This window comes from Plecotus auritus (assembly GCF_963455305.1).
Source record: "Plecotus auritus genome assembly, chromosome: 13".
NCBI lineage: Eukaryota > Metazoa > Chordata > Mammalia > Chiroptera > Vespertilionidae > Plecotus > Plecotus auritus.
The window spans coordinates 4601316-4626870 of NC_137779.1; the positions used below are offsets into that span (position 1 = coordinate 4601316).

Genomic DNA, 25555 nt, shown 5'->3' on the forward strand with positions numbered 1-25555 from the left:
CAGTCCGCAGGCCGATGCTCTATCCACTGAACCAAACCGGTTAGGGCAACACACACACCTTCTTATTCAGATTAACTAAAAATATGGCAAATAGGTAATTTCCACCCTCCTCCCAAGCCCCACCTATTTTCTACTAGAGGCCTACCAATGCGTGTTCTCCCATCCACATGAAGGAAACTGCCCTTTTTCTTCAGTTTGTTCCACGGATGCAACTTAATTGCAGCTTTTATGAATGGCAAGCAGCCTCCTGGTTATGCTCACTGAACTAGGCTTGAGAATTATGGTCATTGGGTTATGAAATAAGATTATAGACTATGAAATACTTAACCATAATAGAGGAAGCAAGATAGGTGGGTCACTCCGCTGTGAGCCTTGTGACACCTGAAACTCTAAACTGACGAGTGTGGGCACCACCAGGCCATGAGCAGATTTTAGTATCACCTTGGTTCAGGCTTGAGGAAATGGAGGTCCATCAAGACAGTGATTCACAACTTTGCTAACATACAACCCAGTGAACAAGAACCATTAAGGCCTTTGCTCCTAAGCAGGATTGTCCACTGTAGTTACAACAAACTGGGTTCCCCCTCTCAGCCTATGAACTGAGGGTTAGGCTGACTGAAAACCATTAGCTACTCAACACCTTTCCAAACCAGTTTGATTCAAAGGTGAGAAGACCCTCCCCACAGCCAACTCAGCCCTGGACTAAGGAAAACCAGTAAGACCTGTCCGGAGCAGGGTTCCTGGTGGGAGGACCACTTTACTCCGCAGGTTCAGAATTAACGTTGCACTTCCCTTCAGGCACAAATGGCCATCTCTGCTCAAACTGGCTGTCCTCAAAACTTCCACAATTACCTGGGGCGGTGAACACACAACATGCAGGTGGTGTACCACAGAATTGTCCACCTGAACCTATGTTTATTAACATGTCACTCCGAGAAATTCAACAAAATGGGAAAACCTTTAGTTGTTCAGTGATTGATTCATTTTATTCAAACTTTGACATTAATTCACTTTTTAGCACTTCCTTTCCAAGAACTTAATCCTGCAAGGAATTACCATATCCACAGTTCTTAGTGTGGATAGCACCATATACACTAAATGGAGAGTTCTCCCGTTTCCTTTCATTTAAAACCTTCCATAGGAATTTATTTAACTTGAGTAATCTATACTTAACCCAGATACTGTGTAAATACTTAGGCCAGAGGGAAATCCCACCCTAGAGTGCTACCTTTATATAACATAAGAGCCAGGCAATTGTATGTTGCCAATTTTAAATAGTTTTATTTAAGACATCGCATTTTCCACTTTACATTACAGTTATAAAGTGCATTAGATTTCCTTTCCCTGTGCACAGTCCGTATTCAAGTATCAAGAATGCTGTTATTTATTATACAGCAGCTCAACTTTTAAAACTGCCATGGAATTTGCTACAAATTTGGGTCCTTCAATATTTTGTGGAACAATGCTAGATCTATGCTCAAAGCTGGCTTAATCAACCTCTTCAATGGTGGGCCCAGAGGAGGCACCGCCAGATGGAGGAGCTCCTCCCCCAGGGAAGCCCCCAGGCATTCCTCCTGGCATGCCTCCTGCACTCTGGTACAGCTTGGTAATGATGGGGTTGCAGACCTTTTCCAACTCTTTCTGCTGGTGTTCAAATTCTTCCTTTTCTGCAGTCTGGGGAAAGGATAACAAGATATTTTACCATCAAAACTTAAGGAACCTTTATGCACCTAATGCAATCTGATAAGAAACCTGCCATCACTGTCAAGCCCACATAGGAAATCTCAGGCCACTCAGACATCCAAGGAAGGAAGCTGGTTGCCAACACAACTGAATTCTGGTGGAAACCGCGAATGTTTGGACCATTCATCATTGTGACCTCTCTGAATTTACTGAAGCTCTAGGGCCACCCACCCAATTTTAAAAAACTACATACCTGGTTCTTATCAAGCCAGTTGATGATTTCATTGCACTTGTCAAGAATCTTCTGTTTGTCCTCATCATTGATCTTGCCTTGAAGTTTTTCATCTTCAACAGTTGCTTTCATGTTGAATGCATAGGATTCAAGTGAATTCTTGGAAGACACCTTGTCCCGCTGCTTCTCATCTTCAGCTTTGTACTTCTCAGCTTCTTGAACCATGCGCTCAATGTCTTCCTTGCTCAGACGACCTGTGGCATTTAGACATGGTCTATATTTGAAAACTGTAATCTACAATCCCCATCTTGGCTAAATGCCCTGCGGGAGGGGCAGCAGTATTTGGAACATTGCAAACTTAAGACCCAAAGCATGTCCCTAATAAATTTTAAGTCCAGGTGGCATTGACACTCAACATTGTGGTTTAACTTACCCTTGTCGTTAGTGATGGTAATCTTGTTCTCTTTTCCTGTACTCTTATCCACAGCAGACACATTGAGGATGCCATTGGCATCAATATCAAAAGTGACTTCAATCTGAGGAACACCACGAGGTGCAGGAGGTATGCCTGTGAGTTCAAACTTGCCAAGCAGGTTGTTGTCCTTGGTCATGGCACGCTCACCTTCATAAACCTTGGTAGAAAATAGGGATTACTAGAAAATTACAAATTTTCTATGCTATTTCCAAGTATAATTTCAACTAGGGAAGACTGGCCCGCTCAGACATCCAAGGAAGGAATTGGCCAACACAAGACTTCTGGTGGAAACTACGAATGGTTTTGGAATCCATCATCACAGCGGGCCTAGTCATCCCCCACCCCGTTTTGTATAAGGGCCTTCCAATAAGTCAGAGGGAAACACACCTGGATGAGCACGCCTGGCTGGTTGTCAGAGTAGGTGGTGAAGGTCTGCGTCTGCTTGGTGGGGATGGTGGTGTTGCGCTTGATCAGGACCGTCATGACGCCACCAGCCGTCTCAATGCCAAGGGAAAGAGGTGTGACATCCAACAGCAGCAGATCTTGGACATTTTCAGATTTGTCTCCAGAGAGAATGGCTGCCTGGACAGCTAGATTAAAAAGTAGTTAGTTTTTAAAAAGTGCTGCACAACTCATTTTTCCATTAACTAATCTCTCAATCGCTCAGACATCCAAGGAAGTTAGGCTATCATTAGCTAAGCTTTTAGTGGAAACTACGAATGTTTAAGAATCCTTCATCACAGCGAGTCAGTTTGAGCCTCTCCAAAGAGGCTATTAGAACTGTTCAACTAGGATAGTTGGATTACCTGCACCATAAGCGACAGCCTCATCAGGGTTGATGCTCTTATTCAACTCTTTTCCATTGAAGAAGTCCTGGAGGAGTTTCTGAATCTTGGGGATACGTGTAGAGCCACCCACCAGGACAATATCATGGATCTGGGACTTGTCAAGCTTGGCATCCCGAAGGGCTTTCTCTACAGGGTCCAGGGTGCCACGGAAAAGGTCAGCATTCAATTCTTCAAATCGGGCACGTGTGATAGAGGTATAGAAGTCGATTCCTTCATAGAGCGAATCAATCTCAATACTGGCCTGAGTGCTGGAAGAGAGAGTACGCTTAGCACGTTCACAAGCAGTACGAAGGCGACGGACAGCCCTTTTGTTCTCACTGATATCCTTCTTATGCTTGCGTTTGAACTCTGCAATGAAATGGTTGACCATTCGGTTGTCGAAGTCTTCTCCACCTAAGTGGGTGTCCCCAGCTGTAGATTTGACCTCAAAGATTCCATCTTCAATTGTGAGGATTGACACATCGAAAGTGCCACCTCCCAAGTCAAAGATCAGCACGTTTCTTTCAGCTCCAACCTGCCATTAGAATGAAGACTTATTACTTGTTATCTATATTTCTGATGCCTCTCAACTTTTTACTACGGCTCAAATTTAATCTTAAAGTAATGCAGATATGCAGCACAAATGGTACACACCTTTTTGTCTAAACCGTAAGCAATAGCAGCGGCAGTTGGCTCATTGATGATTCTAAGTACATTGAGACCAGCAATAGTTCCAGCATCTTTGGTGGCCTGACGCTGAGAGTCATTGAAGTAAGCAGGTACTGTGACAACAGCATTGGTAACAGTCTAAGAACAGAAAAAAATAAAGGATACTGTAGTTCATTCATACACACTGGTAGTCCTATGATCACCTACTCAGGCAAGCACACAAAATAGGGCAAATTACTGATGTTCTTGTGAACATAAATAGACCAGTTTCTGACAACGTGTCTGTATATTCTTGGTCAGTCAAAACTCAAGTCATCCAGGCAGAGAAACTAAGTATCTGGTGCAGCCATCTCCAGCTATGCCTTCGACATTGCACTACTCACCTTCCCAAGGTAGGCTTCTGCAATTTCCTTCATCTTTGTCAAAACCATGGATGACACCTCTTCTGGATAAAAGCTTTTTGTCTCTCCCTTGTATTCTACTTGGACCTTAGGCCTGCCAGCATCATTCACCACCATGAAAGGCCAATGCTTCATGTCAGACTGGACAACAGCATCATCAAATCTACGTCCAATCAAGCGCTTGGCATCTGCAAAAAGATTTGAAATGCAAATCCAAATCAACCTCTTTATATTTTTCCAAACATCCTAGGCTCTCAATTACTCAAATACTGATGCCTAGTAACCCACGTTCATAATAAATTATTTCAACTTCTGTATGGCCAGAAAATTCCGTAAGTTTTCCTGAGATGCTGATACCTCAAAATCTTAGCCTAAGCAGTTATGAAGAACTGCTACTCACATCTATTTCATTTAAGCTTTTGAAATGATTCTTCCAATTCTTAAGGCTTTCTGGCCCCCACAATAGGTGTCCCACCCTAGCTTAATTCATGCCATGATTTTATTTAATATTAGAGACTTACCAAAGACCGTGTTGGTAGGATTCATTGCTACTTGATTCTTTGCAGCATCACCGATCAATCGCTCAGTGTCAGTAAAGGCAACATAACTTGGGGTGGTTCGGTTTCCCTGATCGTTGGCAATTATTTCCACTTTTCCATGCTGGAATACACCCACACAGGAGTAGGTGGTGCCAAGATCAATGCCAACTGCAGGTCCCTTAGACATGGTTGCTGGAAAAAAGTTTTGAGCGTTTAGAAATGCTTCCTTTGTTAAATGGAAAATCATGCTATGACCACTTTAAATAAATTTTTATTTCTAAGAGGAATAGAATCAATTTCGAGAATCACTGATCAGCTCGCCTCACACTGGGGCTCGAGCCCACAACCAAGAGCACGTGGCTTGACCGGGATCGAATGGTGACCTGGTTCATAGGTCGGGTGAGCCCGGCACAGGTACGACCACTTAGTAGCGTTGCGCGCGGTAACCTCAGGGGAGGGTTATTAAAGCCACTGCAGTCCAGGGGGCCTGTGCCCGCCCCGGCTGAAAAAAACACCGGCCGGGAGGGTCTGCGACATTGGCGACCACGTGGTCTCAAGCCTGATCAGGATCCTGTATTCCCCTTCACAGCTTCCACACCACGCAGCCCTGAGAGTGCTCCCCGAGGCCCCCTCCCCCGCCTTGGGCGCACGCCAGTAATGGCTGCCAGAGAACCCGGGTGAACCTGCCTAACCAGGCAGCCGGAGGACGCTTACAGCCGCCCCACTTCCGCGCGCGAAGGCGGCCGCGGCCCCAGCCCCTCCCTTCCCCTCTCCTGCGCGCGGGCAGGTCGTCACCTGCTTCCCCGGACTGCGCGCCCCGCGCCCGCTCCTCCACCCGGGCCCGCGCCCCACGCCCGCTAGGAACCCTAACTCCCCGGCCCGGCGGAAGGCTCGCGCAGGCGGCCCGCGGGGCACTCAGAATCCTCGCGGCCGCCGCACACCCGGCTCCTCGCTTCTCGGACGAGCTCCCAAAGGCTTGAGGCCCCGAGGCCTTACCTGGCGTGCGCGTTGAGCTGGCACAGACCGACCAGAGCTGGTGTTCCCGCGTTCAATGAGGCCGGGGTCCCCGGCCACCCTGCCTCTTATACCCTCCCTCAGAACCTTCCAGAAGGGGCCCGCCCTGCCCGCTGCCCATCAAGGCTTCTCGACCAATGGGCGCGCGACCGCCCCTACGAGGCCCAATGAATACGCTGGGTCCGCCCTGGGCCTCTCCCCTTCGCCCCGCCTCGCGATGACGCACCCGCCGCAGCGTTCTGGAACTTTCATTCTCGCCCCCGCGCTCCGAACGGCCCGGGGGAGGGGGCGGGAGAGACAGTGAGGGGGGCCAAAGCCCGCGCGCGGGAGCCCTGCGTCACCCGGGAAGGGCGTCCGCTTCTGCGCGTGCGCCCCAGAGCGCGGGCGGATGGGGGGGCGGGCGCACCTGGGGCCGACCAATGGCGGCAGCGCTGGCCGCGCCCTGGAGCGGCCCCGGGAGGAGCGTGGGACTCGGAGGCGCCGGGAGAAGAGACGGAAGTGGAGCCAGGACAAAATGGCCGCGGTTGCCCCCTCCCCCACAGCCTGTCCCCTCCCCCACGGCCTGCCCTCCGCCAGGGCCCCCTCAGGCGCGCGAACCCCCAGACGTCCCAGGTTCCTCGGACCCTGTTTCGCAATGGCCTGCTTTCGGGCTAGGGCTGGCCGCAAGGCGCGGGGGCGCCGGTGCCGGTCCCTGGGCGCTGCTAGGGTGACTTCTCCAGGGCCACCCAGGTTTGCGGTTTGGGGCGCCGCCAGGCCGCCTGCGCGGTGGGGACCGGCTAGCCAGGCGGGCCGGCGCACTCGCTTCACGGCCGCAGCCCGAGGCCCGCAGCCCCCACCGTAGAGGTTTGAGAGGCCTCGCGGGTCGGACCCGCCCGCCCAGTCCGGATCCTGGTCGGGACCCCAGGAGCCCGCCCCCCGCCCCCCACCCCCCACCCCCCCACCCCCCACCCCCCACCTCCCGCCGGGAACATTCGGCTGCTGGGCCCAGCCCCTCCCTCCTGCGCCCAGGCCCTGCGCTTCGGGGGGTTGGAGAGGAAACAGGAAGGCAGCGAACCTCCGTGTGGGGGACGGGCGCCAGGAGCCTGGCTTCTAACCCGGGTCCCCGGGCGGACTTGGAGCCTCTTAGTGAGCGAGTGAGGCGGCCGCTCCCGCCTTGACGGTTCCCACACCTGAGCGGGCCCGGCCCCGGGCGCAGTGACGGCAGCACCGAGGGCCGCGGCGGCAGGGTTAAACTTATACGATGTTTTGACAAGATGACGCTTTCGTTTGTTGCCTCATTTACTCAAAACAATTTTCTGAGAGATCCCTATTATTCACTCCTGTGCTAGGAGGAAGAGGGGGTTCGGAGGTGGTACTTGTGGGAGATAAACAGGGGCCGTCAGCCCGGGCTCCTGGTGCAGGCTGGGGTCCTTTTAATGGCACCGCAGGGTCAGGGCGACTTCCTTCTAGAAACACCCCAGGGCGGCTCCGGAGGAGGGAGGGGGCTGTGCCAGGCTCCTTTCCGCTCCCCACCAGTTTATTAAGCATCACCTCTGAACTGCACCCCATGTTTTTCAGCTTTTGTAAGTAACCTCTGCCCTACCTACAACATCTCAGCCGTGGAGCCAGGGGTCAGAACTGGGGCCCAAACCCGCTGGTTGGGGCTGTTCCGCCGAATCACCGCCTCGGAAAGCAGAGCCGATCAACGCCGGTTCTGGTCACTCCAAACGAGTCCTAGGACTTGGGCTGTGTTCTTAGGAAACAGTGACTCTGAATTTATACATTTACAGTTCAGGATGCGCCTAACGCCCTGTCTCCACCTCCCATGCAGTGTTGGAAGCACCTTTGGTATCTAAAGGGAAAGTGGGCGGCAGCGGGGAGTCAGACGTGGGGTTCTGACCGGGAAAGGGTTAGGGCTAACGTTTTCCCAGCGCTTTGCCTGTGTCACCTCCTTTAATTCTGTGACTTTTTTCCAGATTTATTGGAATCCCTTAGTGCTTACTTCACTGTTGGTGCTTTACCTTGCATACAGTACTTGCTTAGTAAATATTGTTATTTTGATAAAGTCCTTACGGGCAGGAACTCTAGCATGAGCCCTATCATCACTTGGTGTCTCCAGTACTGAAGCATCTATCTTATATAAAAACTGCTGTTTGAAATTTTAACCCAGCTATTTGGCTTCTATAAATGCTTGCTTGCTTAAATAATAAGGAAAAGGAGACTACTCCCACTTCGGAGAGGCCATTAAACCTTCCCCACACAAGGTTATCAGTGCTGGTGCCAGGCCAGGCCTTTGGTTGAGGTCTCAAGGCCCCAGCACATACGGGCTCTTTAAGAACTTGCAAAAGGGGCCGCAAACACCCCATATTTGGGAGACAAAGAAGGTAAAAACATATAAATAGGGAAAATTCCTCCATGTTGGGGCCCAGAATTTGAGAGACATTTTCCTCTGGACCCGCACGTAATAAATGTAACGCCATCTCTCTAAGTGTTGCTTGGTTCTTCTCCGGTTTTCTGTAACAGTACTACTTGGCATCTTGCCTTGTGAGAAAAACGTTGGTATATTTGTGACTGAAATCAGTAAAGAACAGATATATTCAGTCTGAGTTCTGTTCTTCAGTTGGCGGAAAGCTAATAAACAAATTCCCAGTGTAGGTTATATGAGCTTCAGTCTTCTCCAGTATCACCTTTAGTTATTTATTTTTTAATTGCAGATACAGATCCATCTATAATAAATATTTGTGTTTTGTGATCATAGTCCCGATTACAAGGTAACTTAGAAGTTAAGATTGAAGTATAAACGGCTTAACAGAAATGAGGCAAAATTAATGTGTTTTTGCAACAGCGATTCTGAAATTGTTTTTATACAGTCTAATAACAAAGGCATCAACTTCATTATTTTTCAATTTTAAGTTCAGTTTATTTTATTGAAATGGTTATTCTCTAAATATTCACATCATTCTGTCTGTATCTTCTTCCAGACATTTTTTTCTTCTAACGTTTAGTGATTGTATCCTTTGTTTGTTTCATATTCAAGCATCAAATTTATCTGACTTGCAAAATTAATGGAATGTGGTTTGAAAACAGTAACAGTTCAAACTTTATCTTAAGCCCGGAACCTGTTATATCTGAACCCAAAAGCTTGACTCAAAGCGAGTGCACTACCATTACTAAGACCTCATCACCTTCTCTCAGAATCTCCAAGCCCTAGAATTTCTCAGATTTTAGGTAGTTATCAGTTTTGTGACTTCTTTTGAGATTTCCAGTGTGAGTTGATTTCCAAAAGAATCTGGATTATTCAACTGGTATTTAGTCTTCTGATAGCTACAGGCTTAAATAACCTAAGCGTCCTTTTCATGCAAAGGGGCCTGAATCCTACTTCCCAAGGCACGGCCCCAGGTTCAAAGGTAGGAAACAATGATCAGAGCAGAATTGCTAGTGATGCAGTGTCCACAGACCCTTGTTTGGCTCAGGTTCTCTGGGGAAGAGAATTCCCAATATTATCCAGCAGAAATGGTAAGCTGCTGGATACCACTACAAGAGGAATGAAAAAGTAAAGTGAGAGACCTTTTAACTTACAATGAGGCGGTGTTAGTACAAGAAACATTCCAAATTTGCTAGCCCTTTTAAGTTAAACTAACATCAGCCATTCTTTATACTACTTCCTCAATGTCTCTTCTCAACTTTAAAAGTAAGAAATTCAGATGAAAACTTGCACCCAAGGTAAACCCCTATTTCTTTCTTTTTCTTTTCTTTCTTTTTTTTTTTGGTTAATCCTCACATGAGAATAGTTTTTCAGTTGATTTTTAGAGAGAGTAGGAGGGCAGGATGAGGAGAGAGAGAAATGTCGATGTGTCACATTGATTGGTTGCCATGCCTGGGGCTGGTGATCGAACCTGCAATCCAGGCATATGCCCTTGACCAGGAATCAAACCTGTTACCCTTTGGTGTGCAGGCCGATGCTCTAACCATTGAGAAATCCCTATTTTTTATTTATTTACTTATTTTTTAATCCTTACCAGAGGATATTTTTCCATTGATGTTCAGAGAGTGGAAGGAAGAGGTAGAGGCAGAGAGGGAAACATTGATGTGAAAGAGGCACATCAATTGGTTGCCTCCTGCACACACTCCAGCTGGGGCTGCGGATACAGCCTGCAACTAAGGTACGTGCCCTTGACCGGAATCAAATCTAGGACCCTTCAGTCATTGGGCCAACGCTCTAACTGAGCCAAACTGGTTAGGGCCCAAGGATATTCTTTCCATTGATTTTTAGAGTGAAAGGGAAGGAGGAGGGGGAGAGAGAGAAACATCGATGTGAGAGAGACACATTGATTGTATTGGGAAAGTTTGCATGTGCTCCAACCAGGGTTGGGGATTGAACTTGCAACGGAGGTATGTGCCCTTGACCAGGAACTGAACCGTCGACCTTAGATCCATGGGCTGATGCTCTAACCATTGAACTACTGGCCAGGGCCAAACCCCTATTTCCTTTTTTTAAAAAATATATTTTTATTGATTTCAGGGAGGAAAGGAGAGAGAGATAGAAACATCAAGATGAGAGAGAATCATTGATCGGCTGCCTCCTGAAGGCCCCACACTGGGGATCAGGCCCACAACCTGGGCATGTGCCCTGACCGGGAATCAAACCATGACCTCCTGGTTCATGGGTTGACACTCAACAACTGAGCCACGCCGGCCGGACTAAACCCCTATTCTTTTAAATGGCTTTAGAAGGAATGCATTTGCGCTATGTGAGGACACTGTTGTAAGAATAAAATGTAGAAAATAAAAAAACAGAGAAATGGGGCACAATGCCAGAGCAGCTTTCCCTTTCAGTATCTGATTTAGAAGCAATGCTTTCATCACCATCTTCAGCTGTTTCTTTTCTATAGCCTCTGCTGCCCTTTCAATAGTAAATCTTTTGCTTTGCTAGTGATCTGTGGACATTTGCACTAGGGTCCTCGCAGGGCTATTTCAGGTTTTGAATTCCTGCATTGGATGGATTTGAGTAGTAGGATAGTCAAAGCTATTAAAAGGGCAAGTTATTTTATTGGAGGCTGCTGTTTGGTTTTGTAGTTTGTTTTTAATTTTTCAGACCTTTCTTCTCCCATGGATCAGCTCTTCTGAGAGCTATCCTGGTGAATCATTTCTGCTCATTCCTTCCAAGATGCCAACAGAGTGTTAACAGGCATTAACCCCCACCTCTCCTGCCACTCACTAGAGATCCTCACCATCTCTTCCTCAAATTGATTCCATTTCCTTATAGCCCAGAGCTAGACTTAGAGGTTAAGCTGGTAAAACACTGAACTTTGCTGTCCCAACTTCTCAGGCAGGAATGACTTTGACATACCTGCAGTGCCAGTAGGAAATCTTGGCAATCCCTGATTTTCTGATAATCGAAAGCCTAGAATTGTCAGAAGTCCCAAGTTCACATCCTTTTTTTTTTTTTTAATATATTTTATTGATTTTCTTACAGAGCGGAAGGGAGACGGATAGAGAGTTTGAAATATCAGTGAGAGAGAAACATTGATCAGCTGCCTCCTGCACACCCCACCCTGGGGATGTGCCTGCAACCAAGGTACATGCCCTTGGCCGGAATCGAACCTGGGACCCTTGAGTCCGCAGGCCGACGCTCTATCCACTGAGCCAAACCGGTTAGGGCCACATCCTTTTCTTAAGATGAAACAAATGGAGAAAGCTCCAAGTTTGGTGCGATTCTAAACTTCCTTATGCCATTCTGTGGCATTAAAAACACTGACCCACTCTCCCTCTCTCTCCCAGTCAGTCTTGAAATTCTGGTTTTGTGTGTTCTCAGAAAGACTATACCTGTACATCAGATGATCTTTCAGCATCTCTAAAAGATCTCTTTTTCGCTGTAAGACTTCTTTCTAAGGACCTTGTTAAATGACACATAGTGAATGCTTTCTTGTTCCAGAGAGACCCAGCAGGGAAGTATTGGAGACATCTGATTTGAGGGAAAACCCACAATTGTTCCAGCATACATTTCTGATATTGGTCATTGACCTCTGAACATCAAGATGAAAGGTTTTTCATAGTCCCTTGTCACACATTTTGGACTCCCTTTTTAATGCTCTAATGGTCCAATATGAGTAGAAGAAAATTAGTGCTGGATAGAGTGGGAGAAACTCAATTGTTCTCCATCTCCCATTATTTCAGTTCCTCTTGAAATTCATATCCAAACCTTATGTAAATGAGATCAAGACGGAATAGAAAAGACATTTCCTTTTTTGGAGTTTCTCAGAAGCGGCAATCCCAGTCCCTGGTGCAGAAAGGTGTGGTATAAGGCTGTGGGTTCTGCTTGACTCTGGATAATCACAGTAATTCAGTAGGTTTGCAGAAAGGCATAGAAAATTTATGAACAACACCTCATTTCTTCTTGACAACAGTGAACTGAAGTATTGATACAAAACATCTCAGTGAGAAGTTTCACGTGGGTTCCCTCCCCCTTTCTCAGCCTTTCTCTCCACAGGTCTGGTCAACAGATGCCCGGATCTAGACCCACTTCCCCCACTCCTGTCCGAAGCCTTGCCAGACGCGGCCAGCTGACATCCCTTCCCTTGTTTTGTGTCCTGAAAGGAGAATGCGCATTTGAACCTGCTCCATGCCATGCTCCCTGCTACAGAAGTGACCTCTCCTATGAATCGAATCGAGGGGTTGTGTGGCTGGTGGCTGAACTACAGTGACTCGAAAAGTCCTAAGATCCTGACTCCCGGGAAAGCCTGGGAGTCGGAGTCCAGGGAATTTAGACAGTTTGGAGGGGCCGGCTCTGGCTGGGGAGCCTGCCGGCTGTGCTTTCTGCTTTGGCCAGGGGAGCATGGTGCACTCTCTTTGGTTCAGAGCCTCTCGCCTCTGGCCCCACTAGTCTGTAGGTGCGGGTGGCCAGCCCTGGCGGGGGCGCTGCTTCCGGGGACAGTGTCCGCTGGCTGCGGGGGGCGCTGTTGGCTGTGGAGCGTGTGCAGGAAGAGCCGGAGCGTGAGCTCTGAGAGCCAGAGGAAGAGGAACTCGGTTTCACCAGGCGGGCTTTCGGGGCCTCGGCATCCTCTCTGAAGAGAAAGAACAGCAGAGGTAAAATGTCATACTGCAAAGACTGATCCGTTCCACTACGGTTGCTTCCTTCTGAAGTTTCCCAATACATTCCCCAAGCTGCAAACCTCAGGTAATACCACCGGAAGGCAGCCACTTAGGGAACAGGGACGCCCCGCTCTCTGAGGCTCAGGGCATGGCTTAGGCAAATGCACCCTTTGTTAGCTCAGAGATCAGCTCTTACTCTGGGAGAATATGCCCTGGCCATTGAGATGGTCTAGATAGAAGACTACACGCCCCTTGAGTTGGGGTTTGTCTATGGAAACCCTTTTGTGGCCCGTGGGTCTGCCCGCTCTAAGCAGAAGGGAATCAGAAGTAATGTGGAGTTGATCGCTTGCATCTCTGAGGAGGAGAGACAGTTTCACTATAAAGTCAAAGCAAGCCAGACCTTCTGTCCTAGGCTGGACCTCCTTGCCTACCAGAATAATCCTTTACACAGATTCCTGGGTGAGAGAAAACGGGGCATTTATGTGGCTGGTCGCTGCGGAACTGGCCCTAGGAAGGAAGCCTTGTGGGAGAGGAGAGGCTGGAGGAGACTGACCGGATTTCATTAGGTCTCTCTTCTTCCTCGTATCTCTTTTTGTCTTTCCTTCGGACTAGCAGCCACACCAGGAGGAGGATCAGCAGGACCCCGGCCACCATGCCTGTCACTGCTCCCGCCACCATGCCGATGCTCTGCACATCTGTTTTCTCAGAAACAAAAGCAGAAACGAAATGAAACATAAACTAGGAGATGCATGAACTTACAAGACCTAAGCCCTGGACAGGATGAGTATTCCCAGAGCTTTATCTTCCTGACTTCCCACTTGCCCCTAGGTGTCTGACTGCCCCGCTTGATGTTGGAGGGTAGTCGAATATGCCCCCCAAAATATGCCTCTTTAACGTTAAGATTATTTTAAGCTGATTATTTTTGAGAAACTGCAGACACAGGAAAAGCTCTAAAAACAGAAGTTACCCTCATGTGAGGGAAGTTTACATTTATAAAGGAAATCTCCATTTGGTCCCCTCCCAGATGTAATATATTTCTTTAGGGAGCTGATAAATTCACACATAATTGTAAAGAAAGAGCTAATACAACTGCCAAATGGTCCTTGCAACTACTGGGTTGATTTTGGTGACAGCCATGTTGTCCTGGAAATAACGGTTACTCTTACTCATGATTAAACATGTTTCACATGTTTACAAGTTTGAACCACATGCAGAGGGAGCCAGCACCCTCCGATACCTACACTGCACAGTGACTCGCACCACGCAGCTCTCCTTCCCGGCCTCGTTGCCCGCGGTGCACTGGTAGAGGCCCGAGGAGGCCGCCGTGAGGTTCCGCAGCAGGACGCGCCCCGGGTTGCTGTGGTCTGTGCAAGCAGAAAGGATGCGATTCCCTCAGCCGCAGGCTTTGCATTTCGTGCTGATTTTATTACATCATCTGCCTAAGAGTCTCTGGTACAGTTTGGTAAGAATGAGATAGAAGATAGAACAGATCCCATTTTGGGACGTGGGAAGAAAGGTGAACATTCTTTTAAATGATAGCGAATCCTCAAAAGTTACAAAGGGTTGTGAACATTTAAGGGACACTACCCAAGACAGATATAGTGGATTTATCTGGTACATTTTTTCTAATGTCTTTTACACTTTACGATCCAATTGAGAACAGAAAAGACAGTCCCAGTTGATGGATGAAAATGGAAGTTCAAAGAGATGCAGTAGTGTATCTGAGGTCACATGGTGATTGCTGCCCAATTGAGAATTCCTGGACAGTTCTGTCCTGTTGTCTCAATAGACTGGCAGAAAGATGACTTACCGATCCTGGATTTGGGAGGCAGACGCTCCTCCTCCCCCTCCTTCTCCCGGATTCGTTGCCAGTGATACACGATGGGCTCTGTGCCAGAGGACGACTCACACTGCAAAGCCAGGTCACTGCCTTCCGTCGGCTCCCCTTCCAGCTCACACTTGGGCTTTGAGGGTCTCACTGGCAAGAAAGAAAGAGAAAAAAAGTACTGATTCAAAGATCCCCGAACAGTAGGTGCAATGGAAGAACTATATCCTGTTGAGTTTTCTCCAGCCATCCTTTCTTTTTTAAAAAAATATATTGATTGATTTTTTTTTTTTTTACAGAGAGGAAGGGAGAGGGATAGAGAGTCAGAAACATCGATGAGAGAGAAACATCGATCAGCTGCCTCCTGCACACCCTCCACCAGGGATGCGCCCGCAACCCAGGTACATGCCCTTGACTGGAATCAAACCTGGGACCCTTCAGTCCGCAGGCCGACGCTCTATCCACTGAGCCAGACCGGTCAGGGCTCCAGCCATCCTTATAGTTCACTTTGGAGTGGGGAGTCAAGAGCCGTTACCTAGTTTCCTAGCCATGTGTTACATCACCTCCAGAAATACACTGCTCTGCCCTTTGTACACTCACACCCACTCCAGCTGCTTCCAATGGTGGAATTTTCAGAGGCGGCCTCAAAAACCACATCATTCTCAAAGAGGAAACACATTTAACTGGGAATTTTAGGAAAGCTGAGTATGGTTTTACTAACACTGAGAAGGATAGGAGTTCATTAATTTGGAAGATATTAAGTGGTACTCAGTAGCTTCTGCTGTTAAAAAAACAAATGAATTTAAATAATCTGAGAGATTAAATTAAATATAAGGATATCATTCAAATATTAGAGAATATTTAATTTTTTAAAGGGCTACCACAGAAAATTGTGATTATTTTTGCCTCTTTCATTGTAGTTAAAATACTTCTTCCCAGGGAACTGGAGTAGGTGACATCGGAATGTATACTCCAAAGTACTGAGCATCTCATTAGGTGAACACACAATACAACATACAGCTAATGTATTACAGAACTGTACACCTGAAACCCATGTAGTATTATTAACCAATGTCACCCCAATAAATCTAAAGAGTGCGGAACAAGACGTTTTGTACAACGATGCCTTTGGCTGTCGCTTGCCCAGACTTTATTAGTAAAAGGTAGGCATTTACGTTGGCACTCTAGCTTACCTAGGACTTTTAAGACGACGTGGCTCCACACGTAGTGCCCCGAATTCTTCACCTTGCACGTGTACAGGCCCTCATCTTGGGGCTTCAGAGACTCGATCTGCAGGGAAGCATCCCCTGCCAGGAAATTGGACGCAAAGGCCACTCGGCCCTTCTGTTCCTCAGTCAGGTTATCGTACACCTGATGGCCGGAGTAAGTGATCACCTGTGGGACAGACCAAGGCGTGTCAGGCGGGGGCTCCGCCTTCCTCCCTGCTGATGGCGGGATGAGGATGGGACACTCCCAGTGGAACAAAGTAGTCAGGCCTGGGGCTGATTCTAAGGATCCAAGAGACCTCTGTTCTAAAGGAAGTCCCAAATACAGTGTTTGTCTAGGCCTTGCTTTTCCTTTTAAGAAGAATAAACACCTCATATTTGTGTAGCATTTTAATTACAAAGTAGTAACGATTAAATGCTGAGAACCACTCCATTTTATAGGGAAGGGATTTTTAATTTGAGTTACATCATTACAGCCTCATCAAGGAAAGAAGGCAACGCACAGTGAGCACACATAATGGCATTAGAACCCACTCTGAGAACTGCAGGAATAGGGGATAAGGAAGGGGAAAGACTTCCTTTCCCCCTTTTAACTTTTTGCAGACCCCCTTTTATTTATTGATTGATTTTATTTATTTAAAATGTATTTTTATTGATTGTTAGAGAGGAAGGGAGAGGGATAGATAGAAACACAGGTGAAAGAGAAACATCATGGGCTGGCTGCCTCCTATCCTCCTCCCCCACTGGGGACTGAGCCTACAACCCAGGCATGTGCCCTGATGGGGGAATTGAACCGGTGACCTCTTGGTTCATAGGTCAATGCTCAACCACAGAGCCATACCGGCCAGGTTATTGATTGATTTTAGAGAGAGGAAGGGAGAGAGAAACATCCACCTGAGAAACATCAATCACCTGCTTCCTGCACACACCCCGACTGGGGATGGAACCCCAAACCTGGGTGCATACCCCCCTTTTTCTGTTGTTGTTAATCCTCACCTGAGGATATTTTTCCCATTGCTTTTCAGAGAGCGGAAGGGGGTGGTGGTGTAGAGAGAGAAACATCTGACCCGTGATGGGGACCGAGCCTGCAACGCAGGGACATGCCCTTGTCCGAGAAACAAATCTGGGACCCTTTAGTGCATGGGCTGATGCTCTAACAACTTAGTCACACTGGCCAGGGCATCGCCCCCACTTTTAAAGGGAACTTGCCTCCTTTTTTTAAAAAAAAATATTTTAAATTTTTTTATTTATGTATTTTGAGAGAGAGAGAGAAAAACATCGATTTGTTGTTCCATCATTATGCATTCAGTGGTTGATTCTTGAGTGAGCCCTGACAGGGGATCCAACCTACAACCTTGACATATCGGGACGATGCTCTAACCAACTGAGCTGCCTGGCCAGGACTTGCACACCCTTTATTCAAAGTACACTACACCCTTGTGCTAGGTGCCTTTACATCTAGTTTAAAAACATATTTTAATTGGTTTCAGAGAGGAAGGGAGAGGGAGAGATAGAAACATCAGTGATGAGAGAGAATCATTGATCAGCTGCCTCCTGCACGCCCCACACTGGGGATCGAGCCCGTAACCCAGGCATGTGCCCTGACCAGGAGTCGAACCTTCACTTCCTGGTTCATAGGTGGACACTCAACCACTGAACAACCGACTAGGCTACATCTAGTTTATTTCTCACCCAATTTTTCCAAGTAATCATTGTCCCCATTTCAGACAGGCAGCAGAGCCTGATTTGAACACATCTATCTAAAGCCATCTATGCAGTCTGTGGCACTTTATAATGGAAACCCTAGTAAACTAATACAGAGTGTAAAGGGAATTTCTGTTAAATGCAACTTTATCACTTTATAGGACTGCATTTTACTTTATTTTTTATTTTTTGCATTTTACTTTAATAAGTAAAAATTTAACATCCAAAAATACATAAAAATAAAGCCATCTCGCCTGGCTGGTTTTCTCAGTGGTGAGAGTGTCGGCCTTCGGGCTGAAGGGTCTGGGGTGTGGTTCTGATCAAGGACACTATCTCTGCTGCAGGTTCCATCCCTGGCCCTGGTCAGGGCACATAGGGGAGGCAACCAATTAACGCGTCTCTCACATCTCCATGTGTCTCTCTCACATCAGTGTTTCTCTCTGCCTCCCTCCCCGGCTCTACATTTTCTCTTAAAAAAAAAAAAAAAAGGAAAAAATATCCTCAGGCGAAGATTAACAAAAATAAATAAATAAAGCCATCTAGCTCATGGTTCTGGTATTCCTCAGTTACCTCTCCCCCGCCTTTTCCATACGTATTCGTTTCACTACTCATTAACTGCTCTTTCAGAAAGTTTGGAAATGAAGAAGCAAAAGTAAAACAACAACAAATCAATTTGTTTTGTTCTTACAAAAGTTTAGAGTCCAGTTGAAGAGGTTAGAGAGGTAGGAGTACAAGTTAATGGTTAAAATTCAGGTCTGTATTGAACGTGAACTGTAACTGACCCCAGAAAACCAGGGAGTAATAAATGGTGATGGAAGCAGACTTGACTCTGGGTGGTGAACACACAATGTGTAGATGATGTATTATACAATGGTATACTTGAAACTCCTGTAACCTTACTAGCCAATGTCACCTCAATAAGTTCAATAAAAATTTAAAACAAATTCAGACCTGATTCTGAGGCTTCACTGTGGCTTTCCTTTGTTTTATTCCACCGGGGATTAGTAAACCAGGCGGGAAAATGGTGTCCTTTCCTTCCATAACATTCGCACGAGCTTCATCCGTGTCTGTTTTCCCAGGTGGGAAAACCAACGTTTAGATTTCCCCAGAAGCAAAAAATAATCTTGCTTTTTACGAATCGCCATCCGCCCTCATCACCACCTTTCGCTCCTGAACCCTCTCCCGGTCCCCTGGGCCCTCCTGCTCCTCGCAGGCACCATGCTGTCCTCCACCCGGACTTCAGGCGTTTCTTCCCCTCCCAGCGCGGGGCACCCCAGTCTCAGACTCCGGTCATTAGACGTCAGACAGCATTCGTGGGGTGAGCGCTTCCCACCTGGCCAAGGGGAGGCTGCTCAGGGGTACACCCCTCTTCCTGTCCTCAAGTAATTTCCAAGCGAGCGGGACTGACAGGAGAGAAGTGCAAACACAGAAAAAGAAGTGATTGCCTGGAAATGGTGTCAGAGAGAATGTCCCGGAAACGTTGGTGGCATGTGGGTGAGGCTCTGAAAGGTGGGTAGACTTAGAGGCAGGGAGGGACAGAGGAGGGGGTGCAGATGCACAGAAGGGCCTGCCCAAGGGCACCGGGGGAATCTGCGGAGCACATTTTATTTAGTTTCCTTCCCCCACTCCCTCCCACTCCTTCCCCCTCTCCTCCTCCTCCTCCTCCTCTTTTCTAGCTGCTGGTCTTTCATTTTCCACTCGGGGCACGGCACGCGGTTACGGGAGTCAGGAGGCTTTGCGGGTCTTTCTCAACTTCCGCTCTGGTGTTTGCTGTTTTGAATCCAGTGAAAGAACCCCGCTGCTTCCGCGGCTGCAGGCTGCCTGGGGCAGGGGTGGGGCAGGGGGGAGGGGCGGTGAGGAAGGAGGGGCGGGGGGAGGGGCGGTGAGGAAGAAGGGCGGGGGGAGGGGCGGTGAGGAAGGAGGGGTGGGGTGGAGGGGTGGGGGTGGGGTGGAGGGGTGGGGGTGGGGAGGAGGGGTGGGGGTGGGGAGGAGGGGTGGGGGTGGGGAGGAGGGTCGGGGAGTAGCCCCGTCCCCGGGTCTGGGGGCTGGTGTGGCCCCTGAGGAAGGCCGGGCATTGGCCTTGGGGGTGGCCGCGGGCTGCTCCCTGGGGCTCCCCGGGCCGGTCCCAGGTGACCTGCTGTTGGAGGCCGGGTGGATCCCGCCTGCTCTGGGGACTCCAACTCACTGGCCAGGAACGGAGTGACCCCGGGCGGCCTTGGGGAGTGCGGGGGTCGGAGGTGGGGGGTGGGGGAAGGCTTCCCCAGGGCACTCCGCACCTCCTCAGGCGCGGTTACTGGAAGCCGGACCCGGCGGCGCGGGGGCGGGCGTGGGGGGGCCGCGGGCTGGGCGGCTGCCGAGCGCAGACCCCGCGGCGCCCCCTCGCGGTCACGGGTGGCGAGACCGGGCGCTGGGCCACGGAGCCCGTTTGCAGAGGAGACCGACCGCGTGGGGAGGGGGCTGCCTTTCTTTGTTTAGTTGGGGTGTGTGTGGGGGGTGTGTGTGTGTGTGTGTGTGGGTGTGTGTGTGTGTGCGCGTGCGTGCGTGCGTGTCTGTGTGTGTGTGTGTGTGTGTGTGTGTGGCTGCAGCTGTTTTAAATTGTTTCACTGCTACTTAAGCCCTTGACCCCATCAACCACGTGATGCTCTGCAACTCAGTACTCGGCTTTCAAAAGATCTGAAGCCATCCAACAAATGACATCAATTCTCTCTCCACATGTAAAGCTCTTCAGTCTCATGTAGTTTGCCCTTCACGCCTCTGAAAAAGGGCTACTTTTTGTGCACATTCTGTTTCACATTCTGTTTCTTCAGCTAATACTTATTGAGCTCACAGCCCGTGGAGGGAAAACAAGCAGGAATAAGACACAGTTCCCACCCTGAGGACCCACAGTCTTTGTGAAGAAAAAAAAGGGAGAGGCAAGTAAGAGGAAATCAATGGGAAAATATCCTAAAAAAATAAATAAACACTGTAATGTCATATGCTGGAACACTTCCAGCATAATGTAATTTAGCCCCTCATTGCAACCAACACCACAACTGGGATAAATCTCATAGGCCAAAAGGGGTAAAGAGTTATAAGTTTATTAGGTCATCTGTGAACCCAGATGGGCCGAGCCCCAAAATGGCTCCGGCCCCTAGGACTGGGAGTCAAAGGTTTTAAAGGACTCCAGGTGGGCTTTTTCCGGGCGGAGAATTCTCTGGGCGGGACCCTAGGAAGGTCCGAGGGGCAGGATAATAGTCTTAGCAAGTGGAATGTGGTCTAAGCAGAAGGGAATGTCGGTTGAATGACTAAAGGTCAGTTCCCAGGGGAGGGGGTATCCACTCAATTATTTCATCAGACCTAACACTATCCTTATCTCCATGCCCAACATACTTTTGAGCTCCTGTTTCGTATTTCCAGCTGCCTGGCTACTATATCTTTCTGTCCTCTGCAATCTACCCACAGAATAATGTAAGTTAATGCTAAGCTAACATTAATGCAAAACTCACATTCACTCTTCTCCAGCTCAGAACCCTTGAATGGCTCCCCACACCTCTGAATGATGACCAGCGACCTCCAAATGACCTCTGCCCTACCTTCCCAATCTTACTCCTGTTCAGTTGCCTCACATCCCAGTGCGATCAGATTACATTATTTCCCTTTTTAAAATGCGTTGTGCTTTCTTTGTAATCACATGCCTTTGCCCATTGAATTTTCCACTTAGAAACTCCCTTTCCTCCATCTTTCTATATGAAGAATTCACTTTTAAACAGTTTTTAAAAAATCTTATTGAGCCCTGACCAATTTGGCTCAGTGAATAGAGCACTGGCCTGTGGACTGAGAGGTCACAGGTTCGATTCTGGTCAAGGTCATGTACCTTGGTTGCGGGCACATCCCCAGTAGGGGGTGTGCAGGAGGCAGCTGATCAGTGTTTCTAACTCTCTATCCCTCTCCCTTCCTCTCTGTAAAAAATCAATGAAATATATTTTAAAAAGTTTTTTATTGATTTCAGAGAGGAAGGGAGAGGGAGAAATAGAAACATCAGTGATGACAGAGAATCATCAATCCGTTGTCTCCTACTGGGGATCCAGCCTGCAACCTGGGCATGTGCCTTGACCTGGAATGGAACCATAACCTCCTAGTTCATGGGTCAATGTTCAACCACTGAGCCACACCAGCCGGGCACCTCTTTTTTTTAATTTTTATATATTTTTATTGACTTTAGAGAGAGGAAGGGAGAGGGAAGCATCAATATGAGAGAGAAATGTCTATGTGAGAAAGAAATACCTTTCGGTTGCCTCCCCTACACACCCCAAATGGGGATTGAACCCACAACCTGGGGTTGTGCCCTGATCTGGAATTGAACCCATGACCTTTTGGTGTATGGGACGACACTCCAATCAACTGAGCCACACTGGCCAGGGCCTAACTACCTCTTTGAATTACTCCTCTCTGGGTACTCCCAAGTGTTACATATGTGATACACAGATGAATAAACTCTTGTTTTTCTCTTTTTTTTTTTAAATATATTTTTATTGATTACGGAGTAAGGGAAAGGGAGAGAGTGATAGAAACATCTATAATAATAAAAGCATAATACGCTAATTAGACCAGACTTCCTTCTGGACGACCTTCCGATGAAGCTGAGGCTGCTAGGAAAGCCCAGGTCCCGGGTCCTGGGTGTCAGAGGGAAGCCCAGGTTCCGGGTGCCGGAGGGAAGACAGTGCTGGCAGCAGGGGGAAGGAAGGCCTACTCGTGCACAGATTTTGTGCATCAGGCCTCTAGTCAATAATAAGAATCATTGATCTGCTGCCTCCTGCATGCCCCCCCACCCTGGGGATGGAGCCCCGCAACCCGGCATGTGCCCTGACCTGAACCCAACCATGACCTCCTGGTTCACGGGTGGAGGCTCCACTGAGCCACAGCCCCTGGCTCCAGGTGACTTCTTGGAGGCCCCTCCTATTCAATACATTTAACCCACGTCTCCTGCAGGCCCCTCATCCCTGCAGCAGGCCCTGGGTTCTCGAGTTTAAAACCTTCCTAGCTTCTTTGGTTTTTGTTTTGTTTTGTTTTGTTTTTTTTCCTAGCTTCTTTTGAATAACAACCTCTACCAACATTAATCTGTCAGTTTTCAAACACCATGGATTGTACCCCTCAGATGTTCTTCGTACTCCTCTGTTTTTTTTTTTTTTTCTTTTCATATTTTTATTAAGGTATTATATGTGTACATATCTTACCATTGCCCCCCACCCCCACCCCACTCCCATACATGCGTACTCCTCTGTTTTGCTCATCCAGTTGACTGTGCCCAACCTAAGAACCTGGGAAGCTTGAGGGGAAAAGGTCATTTATTTTCCTCCCCTACAGTTTTAAAGAACAACATTTTTTAACAGTAAAATCACAGCCTGGCCAGGTAGCTCGGTTAGAGTGTGGTCCCAATAGGCCAAGGTTGTGGGTTCGATCCCTGGCCAGGGCACACACAAGATCAACCAATGATGCATAAACAGGTAGAACAACAAATTGATGTTTCTCTCTCTCTAAAAATCAATAAAAAAAATTTAAAAGGTTAAATCTCAACATAAAAAAATTTATCCAATATTTTATTTAACTCCTTAATGGTGGAACTAGAGAGATGTTACAACAGGTTCAAATGGAAATCGGACTAAAAGGGATTTCTATTCTTTGGACAAAATTCATTTGCATCTCTATGAACACGAACAACTATCTTCCCTATGGATAGGACACATGACATCAAGAAAAAGTACACCCTACCCATTTCTGTGACTCTAAACGTGAGTTCCTGAGGCAGCCCCCTGTGGTGTATGTGGGGAGCAGGGGCAGGTTTTCAGGCTGGGATGGTGTGCGATCCTCTACTGATAAGGAGGGGAATTAGGTCTCCTGAAGGCTGCTCCCTGCCCCTCTCCCCTCATGCCTCCTCCCTTAGCCTTTCATTTCCCTACTCAGCCTACTGCGTCTCTACATTATAGTACCTGGAGGGCGCAGGGCAGAGGCCTGGGGGGAGGGGGTTCCTTCTGACTGGGATGAGGGGGAGGGAAATGGAGGAGGGAGGTGTCTTCTCTGGGACAGAGTTCTCCGCAACTCCCAAAGACTCAAGTGAACGCTTCACAGACACTTCTCAGCAGATTGGTGAGCATGAGGACACTCAGGAGATGAGAGAGCCGGCACTAGCAGGTGTGGCTCAGTGGATAAAGCGCGGCCCATGGACTGAAGGGTCCTGGGTTTGATTCCGGTCAAGGGCATGTACCTCGGTTGTAGGTTCAATCCCCGAACCGGGTTGGGGCACGTGCTGGAGGCAACCAATCGATGCATCGTCTTTCACATGATGTATCTCTTTCACATTGCTGTTTCTCTCTCTGTCTCTCACCCTCCCTTCCCCTCTTCCTAAAAAAAAAAAAAATCAATGGAAAAATGTCCTCGGGTGAGGATTGAGGAAGAGTGCCTAGAGGCAAGAGTTGTCACCCAGGGGTGAGGCTGGGATTTATTCGAGTGGCAGGAATCAGACATATACAATAGAGCAGGAGAGGGATGTGGGTCAGGGGGACAGACTGCAACTTAAGTAAGGGGGTCGAGGTGGACCGCCCCAGAGGGTGACATTAGCGCAAACACGGGACGGAGATGCAGAACTACCTCGCAGCTGCCCGGGGAGAGAGCCCGTGCAAGGCCCTGCGGTGGAGGGGCCTGGCCTGTCCAAGGAGCAGCAGAGGCCGGGTGGCTGGGGTGAGCCGGGGGAGTGGGAGGCGAGGTCAGGCAGTGGGGCCAGACCATGTCGGGCCTCACGGTCCACTGCAAAGATGATGCTTTTACTGTAAGGGAAATGGGCGGCCATTATAGGGATTTTGAGCAGCAGAATAGCATGATATGATTTATGTTTTGAGAATGGCTACAGGAGGCCAAGAGTAGAAATAGGAAAACCAGATTCAGGCAAGAGCGGCAGGCCTGCAGGATGGCAGCACGGCAATGTGAAGCGTCAGGTTCTGAATGTGTTTTGAAGATAAACCAAATGGACTTTGCCATAGACTAACCACCTCACTTCGTATACTTTATTGATTTCAGAGAGGAAGGGAGAGGGAGAGAGAGGTGAACATCACTGATGAGAGAGAATCATTGTTCAGCTGCCTCCTGCACACCCCATACTGGGCATGTGCCCTGATCTGGAATCGAACTATGACCTCCTGGTTCATAGGTCGACACTCAACCACTGAGCCACATTGGCAGGGTAACTGACTATTTATTTATTTAAAATATATTTTTTTATTGATTTCAGAAAGGAAGGGAAAAGAAACATCAATGATGAGAAAGAATCTTTGATTGGCTGCCTCCTGAACCCCCAGGCATGTGCGCTTGACCAGAATTGGACCTGGGACCCTTCAGTCCGCAGGCCGATGCTCTATCCACTGAGACACACTGGCCGTGTAACTGACCACTTCATTTAAATGTATATTGTGGTTATGAGAAAAAGAGGGGAGTCAAGGACTACTCCCAGATTTTAGCATGAACAAGAAGGAGAGAATTGCCATCAACAAGGAGGGAAAACTGGGCAGAGCAGGTTTGGGGGCAAAGTGCGTAGGGTGGGGAGGGGATCAGTTTAATTTTGGACTTACTACGTTTGAGATAGTGGTTAGATACCCAAATGGATATATCCGATGTTCAGGGGTGAGACCTGTGCTGGAAATATGCATTTGGGAGCAAGCGTGTGTGGATAGCATGCAAAGCCCTGAGACCTGGAAAGTAAGGGAGGGCATGAAATAGAGGCCAAGAAGAGAGGGGGAAGTGAGGGCATCCAGACCCAGGCGAGCTACACAGACGCCATCTGTGGGCGGAAAAGGGACTCTGGAAAGTGACCCTGCAGGATGAGCTGATCATAAATTCCTAGCTGGGCAGGTCACGGCGGG

General features: G+C 48.2%; 2 protein-coding genes across 3 annotated transcripts in view; both read right to left on the minus strand.

The window, feature by feature from the left end:
• Positions 1 to 897: 897 nt before the first annotated feature.
• HSPA8 (heat shock protein family A (Hsp70) member 8) lies at positions 898 to 5962 on the minus strand. Of its 2 annotated transcripts, XM_080650138.1 has the most exons (9): positions 5823 to 5962; positions 4809 to 5018; positions 4270 to 4475; positions 3872 to 4024; positions 3197 to 3752; positions 2778 to 2980; positions 2349 to 2547; positions 1937 to 2169; positions 898 to 1674 (listed from the first exon to the last, which is right to left on the minus strand). In XM_080650138.1, exons 2-9 carry the CDS (start codon positions 5011 to 5013, stop codon positions 1489 to 1491), a joined length of 1941 nt encoding a protein of 646 aa, XP_080506264.1. In that variant the 5' UTR covers positions 5014 to 5018; positions 5823 to 5962; the 3' UTR covers positions 898 to 1488. The 2 variants fall into 2 exon arrangements, with proteins under 2 accessions (XP_080506264.1, XP_080506265.1); XM_080650139.1 differs by lacking the exon at positions 5823 to 5962 and having other exon boundaries at positions 963 to 1674; positions 4809 to 5028.
• A 5307-nt stretch (positions 5963 to 11269) lies between these two features.
• Positions 11270 to 25555, minus strand: part of CLMP (CXADR like cell adhesion molecule) — a 104625-nt gene continuing 90339 nt past the window's right edge. The window contains exons 3-7 of the mRNA XM_080650124.1: positions 15930 to 16131; positions 14722 to 14889; positions 14153 to 14275; positions 13465 to 13606; positions 11270 to 12883 (exon numbers count right to left, since the gene is read on the minus strand). Coding sequence (XP_080506250.1) covers positions 12583 to 12883; positions 13465 to 13606; positions 14153 to 14275; positions 14722 to 14889; positions 15930 to 16131 — 936 coding nt within the window. The 3' untranslated portion in view covers positions 11270 to 12582. The remainder of the gene's footprint in view (positions 12884 to 13464; positions 13607 to 14152; positions 14276 to 14721; positions 14890 to 15929; positions 16132 to 25555) is intronic.

Bases quoted from the DNA above. Each gene is read 5' to 3' on its own strand.
- HSPA8 (XM_080650138.1), bottom strand. From the start codon at position 5,013: ATGTCTAAGGGACCTGCAGTTGGCATTGATCTTGGCACCACCTACTCC. The intron at 3,753-3,871 runs GTGTGTACCATT...TTCTAATGGCAG, and splicing joins CTTACGGTTTAGACAAAAAG to GTTGGAGCTGAAAGAAACGT. The intron at 2,548-2,777 runs GTGTGTTTCCCT...TTTTCTACCAAG, and splicing joins AGCCAGGCGTGCTCATCCAG to GTTTATGAAGGTGAGCGTGC.